Below are 12,060 nucleotides of genomic sequence, written 5' to 3' on the forward strand. Positions count from 1 at the left end.
CAATTGAGCTAGATGTTCCCTGAGACCATGGTCCCCACAGCCCTCCGCCCAGCAATTCAGTCCCTCAGGGAGTTTGGATGTGTCTATGGGGCTTCCGTGACCTTTCCTTGTACAAGTTGTGCTAGTTTCTCCTGTATTGTGTACTGCCTCACCCTTCACCCAAGATACCACTTATCTATTGTCTATTTAATGCATTCCACTTTTAAGTGGAATGCCTGAACGACAAGAACAGCTACTGAGAGGCATCCATGGGCAGGAAGTGGCTTCCTAGCACAGCTGAGAAGAGAGTGGGGATGAGAATATTGGCAAGCACCGACCTTAAGGGGTGGTCAAACGAGATCCTAGACTGGGTATCTCTCCTAGGCTGTCGGGCTTAAACTCTTGGCAGCTAAAGCCCCCAGTTCATGTCCCCCACAGACAGTACCATCCTTTCTCCCGCCCTGTGTCCTGGGTCAGCGTGAACTGGTTCTACCTGGAAATCCGCGGGGCTGGCCCAGGACAGCCTTGCACCCCCAGCCTGGGCGCGCACGCCTGCTGCCCGCAGCTCACCTGCCCTTTCTCTGAACTCCACCCGGAAGGTGTCCGGGGCACTGTCGCCCACGGCCCGCACGGTGCACTCCCCCCCGCCCGAGCGTCGGCTCTGGAAGTAGCTCTCCAGCTTCCTGCGCAGCCTGGGCCCGGACTCAGACACCCGCACGAGGAGCGGGGACGGTGGGCAAGCCTCCGAGGCCATGGCTCTGCGGGCGGCCTGCGCGGGGCTCCGGGACGCGGATGGGGCCGGACTGAGGCGAGGGCGTGTCCCGCCCCGCGGACTTGGGCCTCAAAGTTTCACTTTCGTTTCCCAGAGACCCCTCCCTGTTCCCGGCAGAGCCTCTTCTCCCTCGTCCTTTTGTTGTCGCCGATGTGACTGTGTTCTTCCGCCAGGTGAGTAGGTCCTGGGGTCGTTGGGAGCTGGAAGGAGCCGGTTTCTTGCGACTCTGGGGTCTCTTGTCCTGCAGGCTTGGGCGGGAGGTGGGCAAGAGCCGGGGTCCCAGTGCCAAGATGTACACTGGTCAGATGCCCAAGTCGAAGAAAGTAAGTTTCTCCTGTGTTTGTAATTCCTTTCAAGTCTTGTTCTTATTACTATTGTTTGCTGCTAAAGTATAGTTTACACTCTGAATTCAGGTTAAAAAAAGTATCAGATTTTTTTTTTTAATTTACATTTGTTAACCTGCTTTTATGACATGTTATCTGTTACTTCCCTCCAGGTTTATCCTTTACCTGACTCTTGGGGCTTTTCTGTCCTCCTGTCTTCCTTTGGCCAACAGGACTGAACTGCTTGCTGCTGTGTGTACTAGGGATAAGGATGAGAGAGGAGGCCCTGACCTCAAGGGCCTGCAAAGGGAGGCCGACTTCTGAATAAAGAATTAGAATCTCTGGGAGACCTCCAAGAGGAAGCTTCAAGCAGAATCTTCATAAGAGAGTTGGGGGTGAGGTAGGGAGGGTGAGGGGTGTGGAGCAGGCAGGGGGCACCTGAGGCATAAGGGCCACTGTGGTCTGAGGCACAGAGGGAGCACTGAGGGCTGGGAGCAGATGAGATGGGACAGGGAGGAAGGATCTAGATGAGCACAGCCCAATACAAATATAACAGGAGCTGCAAATGCCAACCGCATATGTAATTTAAAATGTCTTACTAGCTATATTTTAAAAAGTATTAAGAAACAGGTGAAAATAATTTTAGTTATGTGTTATTTAACTCTGTAAATCGAAAATGTATTCATTTCAACATGTAATCAATGTTAAAAACTCATCAATGAAATATTTTCCCTTCTGTTTGTCATCCTAAGTCTTTGCAATCCAGTGTGAATCTGACAGATCACATCTGAGTTTGGACCAGCCACATTCCAATGCTCAGTAGCTACACGTGCCTAGTGGCCCACACTGGACAGCACAGGTGGAGATGGGGAAAGGTCTTAAGATCAGTGGGGAGAAATTGAAGGGTGTTGAGCAGGGGAAGCAGGAGCATGACATTCCAGAGTTACATTTTAGAAGAGTGACAGGCCAGCTTTACATCTTAGAAAGACGGTGCTGACAAAAATGTGGAGGACCCATTTCCAAGCAGGTATGACTAGAGGCAGAGGGGGAGAGGTAAGGTTTGTGCATATTGCTGTAAGACTGGAAATTGGTCAGTCTTTATGGAGGGCAATTTGGCAGTACTGTCAGAATTATAACTGCATGCACCATATGGTTCTGCAGTTCTAATTCTAGGAATTTGCCCCACCAATATGTTAGTACCCAGGTGAAATGACCTATGTACAAGGTTGTCCTTTACAGCCTTGTTTATAATAGCAAAAGTTTGGGTGCCCCCTAAATGACCACAAGTAGATGACTAAGAGTTCAATAATTTCTAGCGTATCTATACAATGGAATACAATGAGTGGTAGGAAGAATGAGGAAGCTATGTGCTAATATAGAAAGATCTCTAGGATATGTTAAGTGGGTAAAGAAAGATCAGAAGAGAGTATATAAGATGCTACCTTTTGTGTGTAAAATATACTTCTGGAAGGATACAGAAGAAACTGGGAGGAGAATTTAGTGAGATGGTTGGGAGTAGGGTCTGAGGGTGCCTTTTCACCTTCTGAATCTGAATCATGTAAATGTCATACTAATCAAACAATAAAATGTAAAATCTGATACATTTAAAGCTTTAAGAAGAATCTATTGCCATCACCTAGGCATGAGGTGCTCAGACCCTGAGAGAGCAAGATGTTAGGGCCATATTTGAAAGTGATTTAAGTGGTCAGGACCCAATGACTAGTTGTATACAGGACAAAAGAGAAGATTCAAGGACAGTTCCTAGGTATCTGACTTGAGTGGGTAAGTGGTATATCATTCACTGAATTGTAAAATCCAGGAGACAGAGCATGATTTTGGGGTGTGGAGAAGTGGAGATGAGGGGACAGTGGGTTCAGTTTTGCAGAGGCTGAGTTTAAGGGGTCTGTGTGGTATCCAGTGAAGTTGAAATGTCAGGCTCAGGAGAGCCATAGCCTGAGATACAGATATGGGAGTCGTGTTTACAGTTGGAGAGCTGAAGCCATGGGAGTGGATGAGCTCACCCCTGGAGAGTTCATAGAATAAGATGAGAAGTGCATATCAAGCAGAATCCTGCAGCAAAGGATAAAGCTTGGACAATGGAAAGGAATCCAGGAGAAGGGTCTGTAAATGCAAAGTGAGAGGTAGCAGGAGAGCCAAGGAAGGATGGCATAGCAGAAGCCAAGAAAGCACAGTTCAGGAGTCAAGGAATGAAACACTATAGACAGGGGGCTGTGAAGAATAGGATACCAGATAGTCCATTGGGGTTAACCACCTGGAGGTCACTGATGAGCCCTTCAGAGGAGTGCTGGGGTGAATTGGGGAGCCAGACTAGAGTGGGCCGAGTGGGCAGGGGGACAGGAGGAGAGTCAACTACTCTCTGTAGAAATGTGGCTGCCTGTAAAGAGAAGGAAACAGTGTAGGAAGCAGTGATGGGAAGTTGTGAAGGTTTCTGTTGTTACCGTTTTTGCTTTTAAAATTCCCTATCTTGTTGCTTATTGCATCCTTTCTATTCATTCCTACAGGTGGGCCACCATATTGAGTGTCTTGGGCTATATACCTTTTGTTTCTAATTTCTTTGGGTTAAATGGGTGCCACTACCACTGCCCAGTGTATTCCTGGGCTTTTGAGCCTGATCTGAAGATAGAAACAAGTGCAACTACATCTAAAGCAAAGTCCACCAGATACCCACAGCCAAAGTAGACACAGAAGTCTTCCTTCTTTGGTGAAAGCAGCAGTGCCCTCTGGAGGCAAAAATGCCTCTTATCTTTGCATTTTAGGATTGTACTGGACCTCCTGCTTTTCCTGAACAACTAAGAATAATGTGCTCCCATGGAGACCTCGTGGCACAGTGGTTCAGGCTCTCGGCTGCTATATGAAAAGTTGGTGGTTCGAACCCACCAGCTGCTCCACGGGAGAAAGATGTAGCAAAGATTACACCCTTGGCAACCCTACGGGGTGGTTCTACTCTGTCCTGCAGGGTCGCTATGTGTCAGAATTGACTCGACAGCAGCAGGTTTGGATGCTGTGGATAGTTTTACAAAATGTTTCTATTGGAAAGACATTAGAAATCATTTCAGAGGCCTAAAGATAGCAATATGTGTGGGCAACTGTACCTTTAAGTATTCTCATCATCATTCTTCTGAACAGTCACACTCTTTAATTCCTACCTGTTGTATGGAAAATCATTAAAATATAACTTTTTCTGGTGTTTGATTTTTACCAAATATTCACTTTTCTAATTTGGTGAAGGTTATTTCTCACAAACTCAGTCATGTAGACTCCTCACAGGCGCAGGTCCAGTTTGCTGTTTCTTCAGACACCCTCCGGTGGTCTTCATTCACTCGTGAGCCTGGTTCCTCACTGTTCTTCGAACACTGTGCTCAGTCTCACCACTGTCTTTTCGTCCTCTACTAAATATGTAAAAGTCTGCTCCAGCCTTCAAAGCCTGGCTCTAGGCTCGCCTTCTCCATGAAGCTTTCCCTGCTCCATCCCATAAGCTCTTTCCCTCCTCTGAGCTGCCATAATGATTTCAACGGAAACCTCTCGTGTAGAAGATAAAGGGTAAACAGCAGTGATAATAGCAAAACAATGTGTGAATCTTCACCAGTGAAACTGAGAACTGTTAGAGATCAGAAATGTTCAATCTTCTGTCAGTATATTCCTACCAAATTCCCTTACATGCTGCTTATTGCATCCCTTCTGTTCATTCCTAGAAGTGCGCTACCATATCTGGGAACATCGGTCTACACTGTGAAACGCAAAAGGAAGTACAGACATTGAAAGACCCTCGGAACCTGGAGGATGAACTCTTCCAAGGTAAAAAGCATAAAGGTATATAAATCATAAACCTGAATCAACACATGAATAGTTCTTCCTATAACAGCAAGAAATATGACAGTTTCGGTTACACCTGGCATTCTCCTTTGGGCTTAATAGCCCAACAGAAGTTTCCTCCATGCTGTTTTTCAGTTGCACCATGTGGGAAATAGTAAATCAGGAATATGCTAATCTAATCACCAGTGTCAACATGAGGATGGGTCATTTTTTAAAAATCATCTCAGTATCCTGTTGATTCTGTCCACTCATTCACAAATTTGGCTTCTGCAGGATGGAGAAGGAGCGTGAAGGGGAGGAATAAAAACAAGGGACTAGAGAAGAAGCACCTCGATTGTTAAACCTGAAAGTTCCACATTAAAGCTTGTGCCATGAAATAGGCAATTGAGAGTGGATCCTTACTGGTGGATGGTAGGGGTAGGTGATGAGGTCCGTGTCCTCATGGCCTCTGTCTAGAGACACTCTCCAGGGCTTTGGAGATTGGAGGTCAGTCTCGGCCACCAGTCTTTGGATCACTTTGTTCTGTGACCTTTGGACATTGTTAAACTGCAGCCCTTCACCTCATCCTGAATCAAAGTGCTTCGGGTCCTAGGGAAGTGGGGCGGGGTCAGTGTGTGCTGTAATATTTAGTATTTCAAAGGTTTCAGATACACAAATGCAAAAGCACCTTTGCCCCAACCTAGTGCTTTTAGCAGGGTTTCTGTTGTTTTTGTTTATTATGCTATTTTGTTACAGTAATCTGCAGTCATTTGGTTTCAGTTCTTTTTTTAAACCATTCTCATTTCTCACAGGGTGCTGGAGCAGCAGCTTCTGATGAGAAGCCAGGTAGGATCGCCTCACTCTCACTCTTGTTTCAGAAAAGCTTTGCTCAGATCTTGCCCCAGTGGAAAAAGGGGAATACAGAAGGTGAATGTCTCCCCCACAAGTGCTCAGGTGCGTTATTGCAGGAACTCTGGAGACCCCAGCACATGCTTCAGAAAGGGGACTGCTTCAGAAGCACTGGGGCACCAGTAGGCATGTTCTCTTAGGGTCCCCTCTGATCCTTTCTTTTCAGCTCAGTATGTGGGACTCTTCTGACAATAGCTGTATAGCTGAAATTGTCCAGGCGTGGTGACCCACTTATAGTCCCCTTGCTCAACTATTAGTGTCAAAGGGAACCTGCCTGATCCTATGAGGTGATCCACTGAGATTTTCAACCAAAGGTCAGGCCAGTAAGATCTGTCTACTAGCTTGCTTTTTCCACTGGGTAATTGAGGCCACCAGAGCTTTTCTTACGCGGCTCAAATTAGAAAAGGTAGTTCAAATAAAATGTAACTAATTTCCACATTTCATCTATTTAAGGATGCACATTTTTTCACATTTTAACATCTCTGAAATAAAACTACCCCCTATCAATCAATGGTGTGCCATGGTTTAATTAGCATCATTTCTCCTTTTCCAGTGGCAGATAATAACGATATCTCGGACTCCGTGAAATACAGTGTCACAGGCTGGGTTCTCCAGGAAGTAGAAGCTGAGACAGAGTTAGGAGTGCAAAGGTTTATTGTGAAAGGAGAAGGGAGGAAGCAGGGCTGGACAGGCACAGACATCACATGCAATGGAAGCCTGACAAAGTTCCTACCATCCCAGGACTGCTCATCAGAGGACTCCCATGTTGGGCATTAATGGCCTTTCTTAGGCACTGATGGGGGCCACCCGGATAATAGTGGGACGTTGGATCGATCAAAAGCTGTTAGGAGGGTCCTGAGAGCTGGAGGCCGTCAGATAACCATCTTTCCCCCTTCATCACCAAAGTGAAGGCAGATCTGAGCAGCACATCTTGTCTGCCACAGACAGTAATTACTTTTACTCAATCAGTTTTAATCCCATTAAAATTGTGCTAGAGTAGTAGGAAGAATTATTCACGGTAGCAGTCCCTGCCAGTGCTCCCCCATTTGCTGGCTCGGTGCTCCCAGGAGCAGCCCTCAACCAGTGACTGATAGAAGTTGGATAAATACCCCATCTCCTTTACCGCTTTGGAGCCCCGTGGCACAGTGGTTAAGAGCTCAGTGGCTAACCAAAAGATCAGCAATTGAAATCCACCAGGCTCTCCTTGGAAACCCTATGGGGTAGTTCTACTCTGTCCTATAGGGTCTCTATGAGTCAGAATCGACTCAACGGCAGTGAGTTTGGTTTTTTTGTTCGTTTTACCCCTGTGGTGGTAAAGCTCTCTGAGACAAATGATCTACACTAGCTCCTAAGGTTCCTCAGTGGAGTTAAGGTCCGTTTACTTCCAGTTTGTCAAGTCAGTCATTCATGGCAACTCCATATATGTCAGAGTAGAACTGTGCTCCAAAGGATTTTCAATGGCTGATTTTTTGGAAGTGGATTGCCAGACCTTTCTTAAGAGGTATCTCTAGGTGGGCTCAAACCTCCAACCTTTCCATTAGTAGTCAGTAACACACTCTTTATTTATTACTTTTCTTTCCCTGTCTTCGTTTCCCATTCCACCGCATTCCACTCCACCTGGTGTTTTTTGACTCAATGGCAACTGATTTCCCAAATAAACTACTCCACTCAAACGCATGTCGCAGGATCCGCTTCTAGGAGAATCCAAGCACTGACACTGAAAAATCAAAAGAGTTATGAATAAACTCTCCATATATTTTTGACTTAAAATTAAATTCTTTCTAATACTTGTTCCTTAAGCATGGGTCCTCCCAAACTCGCCATTTTTACATAGATTTAAAAAATGCATCAGCCTCCCCTATAAACACAGGTTTCTCATCACCATCATTGTGTCATAGTAACTACCATTTATTGAGTACTTACTACATGCTGGAGCCCTGGTGGTGCAGTGGTTAAGAGTGCAGCTGCTAACCAAAAGGCTGGCAGTTCGAATCCTCCAGCCGTTCCTTGGAAACCCTATAGGGCAGTTCTACTCTGTCCCATAGGGTCGCTGTGAGTTGGAATCAACTTGATGGCAATGGGTTTGGTACTACACACCAGGCAAAAGACTAAGCACTTTACAGGGGACCTACCATTGAAAACTCTTGGGTATCTCTGGTCTAGTTATATGTCTAGAAGAATCACGAAGGGTACTAGAGGAAGTTAATCTCTCTTCTGCAAATAGGAAAGTCAGTCTTCTAGTGTGAAGTGGAATTACATCCTTGCTCATTTCTTTATTTTTTATCTTCTCTCCTTTTCCAGGAATTGACACTCTCAATGAAAACTATAGTTGGCAAATTTCCGTTACTGACAATGACTTCAAAATATTTAAAAATCATGAGAGTCAGCTGTGTGAAATCCTCCAGGATAAGTTTGATTGTATCTCTACTGTGGTCTCTCCAGCCCTGGAAGGTCACATCAAGTCTCTGCAAGTCTTCCGAAAAATGCTGACTTCTCAGGTAGCACTATCGGTCTGGAAGGATGACCTCACCAGACATGTTGTTGATGCTGTGGTGAATGCAGCCAATGAACACCTCCAACATATGGGAGGCCTGGCCCTGGCCCTGGTGAAAGCTGGTGGCCCTGAAATCGAAGAGGATAGCAGACGCTTTATTGGCAGATATGGTAAAGTACCAACTAGTAGGATAGCCATCACGAGAGCAGGCAGGCTTCCCTGCAAAGAGATCATCCATGCTGTTGGGCCTCAGTGGATAGCGAGGGATGGACAGAGATGTGTTGAAGAGTTGAAAATGGCCATTATAAATATTCTAGAGTATGTCAACTGTACAAACCTGGACATTAAGGCAGTCGCAATTCCAGCCCTAAGCTCTGGGATCTTCCAGTTTCCTCTGGATTTGTGTACACGGATCATTGTGAGCACTATCAAGTTATACTTCATAAAGAAGCAGGTGGTTGGTAATTTGAAAGAAATTCACCTGGTGAGCAATGAGGACCCTACTGTTGCTGCCTTTAAAACTGCTTCAGAAAACATCCTCGGGAGGAACCAGCTGGAATCCTTGGTAAGTCAAGAAGCTGCCCCTCCTTTAGATACTGTCCTAGTTATCTAGTGCCGCTATAACAGAAATACCACAAGTGGGTGACTTTAACCAACAGAAATTTATTTTCTCACAGTTTAGGAGGCTAGAAGTCAAACTGAGGGTGCTGGCTCTAGGGGAAGGAAGGCTTTCTTTCTATGTCGGCTCTGGGGGAAGGTCCTTGTCTCTTCAGCTTGTATTGTGGTTCCTTGGAGATACCCATGTGACTTGGCATCAGTCTTCCCCCATCTCTGATTGCTCACTTGCTTGTTTAATCTCTTTTATATATCAAAAGAGATTGACTCAAGACACATCCTACACTAATCCTGCCTAATTAAGATAACAAAGGCAACCCATTCCCAAATGAGATTGTAACTACAGGCATAGAGGTTAGGATTTACAACACATATTTTTGGTGGACACAATTCAATCCATAACAGATACCATGGTCATGAATAACCTGACTCTCCAGACTGTCAAGGACCACACTGAACTGCAGAAAGTAAATCTTTCTTTCCATCCTCTTGTACTACCAAAGGGGATCCCCAAACTGTTAGTTACTAATTAAGTACTTTTTGAGTATATACTATTTCCAACACTTATAGAATGCGTCTTAATGAGGTTAATTGTGTGGACTTCAGAGCCAGCTCATATGGAGTTGAATCCTAGCTCTGCCATTTACTAACTTGGTGATCTCAAACAGGTTACCTTTTGAACCTCAGTTTCCTCATCTATAAAATGAGGATAATACTGTCTTAGGTCTGTTGTGAGACTAACAGAATCAATACATACAAAGTGCATAGAATAGTGTTTGACACATATAAGTATCTGTAATTATTGTTATTGCTATTATTTTTAGACATCTTGAGGAAACAGAACAATCTTTGATCCTAAAACAAGCAAAAAAGAAACCAAACCCATTGCTGTCGAGTTGATTCCCATTCATAGTCTGTCCCATAGGGTTTCCAAGGCTGTAATCTTTATGGAAGCAGACAGCCATATCTTTCTCCCATGTAGCATCTGATAGGTTTTAATGCCCGACCTTGTGGTTAGTGGCAAAGCGCTTAACCATGGTGCCCAAGAAACTTAAAATGTACTGTGTACTCTTTTTACGTAAAAAAAACTATTTGCAAAATCTAATTGTGGAGACAAACCATTCACACATTTTGGAAACAACTTATAAATAGTAAAAAAAAAAAAAAAAAAGTCAATACAAAATGAATTCATAGTATTTAACTGTATGTAAATTTATTACAACAGTGGTGTCTAGTGGACCAAGAAGGATTACTTCAGAGGATGCGAGGGTTTTTTTTTCCAGTTAGTGTATATATTTAACAGTGTTATATTAGAAATGATACTTTATCAACACATGGAAATAAAAATACATTTAATAAAATAAAACCAGGATTTCAACCAAAGTCGGTGGTAGCTTGGTCACACACACAAAAGGAATGGTGCTCCCCCTCCTCCCTGCCCACAAAACTGACATAATTGATGTGTTAAGTGTGTTGAATAGGAAAATTAAATAATAGACCTCTTACTCTGATTTTTCTTATCCACAAAATGAATCATTAACTATAAAAAGTCTGACCCAAACTGCAAAAAAACTCCAAACATCAAACCCATTGCGGTCAATTCTGACACATAGCGACCCTGTAGGACAGAGTAGAACTGCCCCATAGGGTTTCCAAGGAGCACCAGTTAGATTTGAACTGCTGACCTTTTGGTTAACAGCCGAACTTGTAACCACTGAAGCCTGCAGAAACTGCTCTACAACCTGATTGCCAGAAGTAACCGGATATCAGTAATCTCAGTAAAGTGTGTGGGGGCGGGGGGGGGGGCAGATTTAATCAGTCTTGTTAAGATTAGCCAATGGTTGATCTTCTAAGGATGTGAGTGTTTAATCTGATCTCAATTTGTGATGAGTATGAATTGGCAGGAGGGAGGCCTTTGGGATGGTTAGAATGACTTGATCAGAGAGACAAAGAGAGATTGGCAAATACCAAATAAGTAGGCTTGACTGGAGCCAGGAGACCCAGGTAGGGTTTTAACTCATATTCTGAGAGTACAGCTCTGTGCTGGGGCCTGTGGAGAATACAAAATGTAAAAGCCTTCAGCCAGGGTTCATTGGGCACAAAGGTGAGGGCCCTGGAGGGAGAGGAGGGAGTCAGGGTAACAGTGAGCCTAGGTATATGGGGGCTAGTCTAGGCAGAGAGCACCCCTAGGACAAGGACCATGGTTTATTTATGTCTGTAGCTCCAGCACCTGGTCTGGGCCTGCATCTAGGTGTGCAGCAAATTACTGACCAACAAGTGTTGGAGGCAGCAGGGAGCAGGGATTGCAATGGAGGGAGAGAAAGAATATAAGGATATATATGTGTGTTCTCCTCACCCCCTGGTCAGTGATGTCACTTTTAAGACTCTCCTGTGGCCACAATCGTAGAAACTTAATCATAAGTGAAAAAATACCATTTGTAAGGATATAGTTTGCCTGCAAGATCATTAAAGAGAAGACTGAGGGGACCTCAGGCTGCAGGCCCCAGGAAGTGAGTATTTATTTGAGAAGTTATTAATATGCCAATTTAAAATTAAATAGAAACATCCTCATTGCATAACCTATCCCTTTAACTGAAATTTTATTGTATTTGTTGCCAACAACATTAGGAACTTGAAAATATTTAAAGGATGCCAAGCCACCAATATTGCAAATTCTGGTGTAGTTTCAAAGTTAAGCATTCGTTCACATCCATGAAAAACACCTAAATTATCCCTAGAGGGAGCCAAAGCCATCAGGATGATTGGGGGATTTGGGGAGGGGGAGGGGATGCAAATAACACAATCCCCTTTAGCACAACTCTGAGGGCTAAGAGATGACATTACTTAGAATAGCTGCCATGTATTGGGTCTGCCAGGCACTGTATAAAGAAGAAGCTGTTCTCAATCCCATGATGAAGCCACTGTTGTCCCCGACTCCAAATTAAAACACATATTAACCCAGATGTTCATGTGCACACAAGTGGTCAAGTGTTATGGATAGAATTATGTCCCCTAAAATACGTGTTGTAAATCCTAGCCTCTATGCCTGTCGTTATAATCCCATTCGGGAATGGGTTGTCTTTGTCATATTAATGAGGCAGGACTGGTGTAGGGTGTATTTTGAGTCAATCTCTTTTGATTGAGATATAAAAGAG

General features: G+C 44.3%; 2 protein-coding genes across 12 annotated transcripts in view; one reads left to right on the top strand and one right to left on the bottom strand.

Annotated features, from left to right (window-relative positions):
- The window catches only part of DTX3L (deltex E3 ubiquitin ligase 3L), a 52,649-nt gene that overhangs the window by 9,304 nt on the left and 31,285 nt on the right, over positions 1-12,060 (bottom strand). Inside the window, exon 1 of one of the 2 annotated variants that reach the window (XM_004373627.2) lies at positions 550-733. The exons of the other annotated variant lie outside the window; for it this stretch is intronic. Coding sequence (XP_004373684.1) covers positions 550-733 — 184 coding nt within the window. Of the gene's footprint in view, positions 1-549; positions 734-12,060 lie in introns of those variants that run through there. 2 annotated transcript variants of the gene reach the window in all.
- The window catches only part of PARP9 (poly(ADP-ribose) polymerase family member 9), a 31,503-nt gene continuing 20,289 nt past the window's right edge, over positions 847-12,060 (top strand). The window contains exons 1-5 of one of the 10 annotated variants that reach the window (XM_023728810.1): positions 847-924; positions 1,308-1,469; positions 4,788-4,890; positions 5,700-5,841; positions 8,098-8,855. In XM_023728810.1, the coding sequence (XP_023584578.1) occupies positions 4,876-4,890; positions 5,700-5,841; positions 8,098-8,855 (915 nt within the window). In that variant the 5' untranslated portion in view covers positions 847-924; positions 1,308-1,469; positions 4,788-4,875. The other 9 variants (XM_023728808.1, XM_023728818.1, XM_023728816.1 and 6 more) reach the window with 9 other exon arrangements.

The sequence above is a fragment of the Trichechus manatus genome, unplaced genomic scaffold, assembly GCF_000243295.1.
Source record: "Trichechus manatus latirostris isolate Lorelei unplaced genomic scaffold, TriManLat1.0 scaffold00026, whole genome shotgun sequence".
NCBI lineage: Eukaryota > Metazoa > Chordata > Mammalia > Sirenia > Trichechidae > Trichechus > Trichechus manatus.